Consider the following 2,465-nt stretch of genomic DNA (forward strand, 5'->3'; position numbering starts at 1 on the left):
GCTTGAGCCCTGGGCAACTTAGAAAGACCTCATTGCTACAAAAAAATACAAAAATTATCAGGGCATGGTGGGACACCACTGTGGTTCCAGGGACTCTGGAAGCTGAGGCCAGAGGATCACTTGAGCCTGGTAGGTCAAGGCTGCCGTGAGCTGAGATTGCACCCCTCACTCCAGACTGGGTAACGGGGAGACACTGTCTCTAAAAATATATATAAAATAATGAAACAAACAAATATTGTATCTGGTTGTCATTTTGCAGATTATATCCCCTGGTCCTGTCAGTCATCATTTTGGGACAGTTGTTGTTGTTGTTGTTGTTTGGGGGGTGGATGTAAAAATCTTTCTGCTTCATAATATTCCAGGCATCACTGATGCTCAGCCATAACTCCCCCCACCCCTGGATATGCTCATGGAACTAAATTTCCATCACTTGTTGGATTCCGTGAATTACCAAAATCAGTAAGAATGGACTCTTTTTTTTTTTTTTAGGTATGTAAACTATTTATTAACAGACAAGGCTTACAGACTTACTTCTTCTTGGACACACCCACGGTGAGGCCACGGCGGCCAGTGGTCTTGGTGTGCTGGCCTCGGACACGAAGGCCCCAGAAGTGGCACAGCCCTCTATGGGCCCGAATCTTCTTCAGTCGCTCCAGGTCTTCACGGAGCTTGTTGTCCAGACCATTGGCTAGGACCTGGCTGTATTTTCCATCCTTTACATCCTTCTGTCTGTTCAAGAACCAGTCTGGGATCTTGTACTGGCGTGGGTTCTGCGTAAGCGTGATCACACGTTCCACCTCCTCCTCAGTGAGTTCTCCCGCCCTCTTGGTGAGGTCAATGTCTGCTTTCCTCAACACCGCATGGGCATATCTTCCACCCACACCCTTAATGGCAGTGATGGCAAAGGCTGTTTTCCGCCGCCCGTCGATGTTGGTGTTGAGTACTCGCAAAATATGCTGGAACTTTTCAGGGATCACTAGAGACATGGCGGCAGCACAAGCGGGGGCATGTAGGCCTCCTGTGGAAGAGCAAGAATGGACTTTTAACACTTCCTCTTAGTCTGAATGAAGTTCACACACATCGCTGTCTTCACAAGGTTCGTCCGCCTTTTCCCATAAGAATTATGTCAACACGACCCCACAGCAAAGACCACATTGCTTCCTGTTATGGGCTGAAATGTGTGCCCCTGAACTCACGCTGGAGCCCTACCTTCCAGCACCTCAGAATGGGAGCATATTTGAAGATGGGGTCTTTACAGAGGTGATCCAGTTAGAACAAGATCATTAGTATCATCCGTGTCTCCTGATTCAATGTGGCTGGAGCAGCCGGGTGCGGTGGCTCACGCCTGTAATCCCAGCACTTTGGGAGGCCAAGGTGGGCAGATCACCTGACGTCAGGAATTCGAGACCAGCCTGGCCACCATGGTGAAACCCTCTCTCTATTTAAAAGAACACAAAATTTAGCCAGGCGTGATAGTGGGCACCTGTAGTCCCAGCTACTTGGGAGGCTGAGGCAGGAGAATCACTTGAACCCAGAAGGTGGAGGTTGCAGTGAGCTGAAATTGCACCACTGCACTCCAGCCTGGGTGACAGAGCAAGACTCCATCTCAAAAAATAAAATAAAATAAAATAAAATAAAATAATAAAATAATAAAATAATAAGAAATAAAAATTGGCCAGAGCCCTGATCAGGAGAGGAGATGAGGACAGAGGCACATATAAAGTGATGTCCACGTAAGGACACTGGGAGAAGATGGCCATCTCTACACTGAGAAAAGAGGCCTAAAGAGAAACCAACCCTGCTGGCACCTTGATCTCAGACTTCCAGCCTCCAGAACGGTAAGAAAATAGATGTCTGTTGTTGAAGCCACCCCGTCTGTGATGTTCTCTTGTGGCAGTCCTGGCAGGTTAATGCACTTACCCAACCAGAGTGCCCCAAACCCTTCCCACGTAGCAATTCTGGAGCGTAGACAGTCTGTGGATCGTAGTAAGGAACTAGATCTTTATCTGACAGCGACATGAATCTATTGACATGTTTTAGCCCAGGCAGTGGGCACGGACGCCTTTTCTTTTAAGATAGTCCAAGTTGGCTGCACAATGGGTAAAAGCCAGGGCTGGTGCATGGCAGAGACACACACAGAGGAGACTCGAGGGACACAGGACAGAGAGGATGGGTGCCCAGATGAGGTGGGGCAGTGGGAATGACGGAGACAGACCTGGCTCAGGGGATGTCCAGGAGGCAGAACAGATGAGCCCTGGACACTGGTGGGATTCGGTGTGTGGCTCATTTCGTGTGTCCACCTGGCCAGGCTCTAATCCCCACGGGTTCCATCAAACCCTCATCCAGTTGTGGCTGTGAGGGTATTTTACAGATGGAGTTAACATCTGTGATAGCTGACTTTCGGTGAAGGAGATGATCCTGGATAATGTGGGTGGGCCTCATCTCATCAGTTGAAGGCCTTATGA

General features: G+C 48.8%; 1 protein-coding gene across 1 annotated transcript; it reads right to left on the reverse strand.

Moving 5' to 3' along the window:
• Nucleotides 1–482: 482 nt before the first annotated feature.
• On the reverse strand, nucleotides 483–1,013 carry LOC126943258 (40S ribosomal protein S18-like). The gene has a single exon (XM_050771856.1). The coding sequence runs from the start codon at nucleotides 984–986 to the stop codon at nucleotides 528–530; it is 459 nt and encodes a 152-aa protein (XP_050627813.1). The 5' UTR covers nucleotides 987–1,013; the 3' UTR covers nucleotides 483–527.
• Nucleotides 1,014–2,465: the final 1,452 nt, after the last annotated feature.

This window comes from Macaca thibetana, chromosome 19 (genome assembly GCF_024542745.1).
Source record: "Macaca thibetana thibetana isolate TM-01 chromosome 19, ASM2454274v1, whole genome shotgun sequence".
NCBI lineage: Eukaryota > Metazoa > Chordata > Mammalia > Primates > Cercopithecidae > Macaca > Macaca thibetana.

Excerpts from the sequence above, each read along its gene's own strand:
- LOC126943258 (XM_050771856.1), bottom strand. The coding sequence starts at position 986 with ATGTCTCTAGTGATCCCTGAAAAGTTCCAGCATATTTTGCGAGTACTC.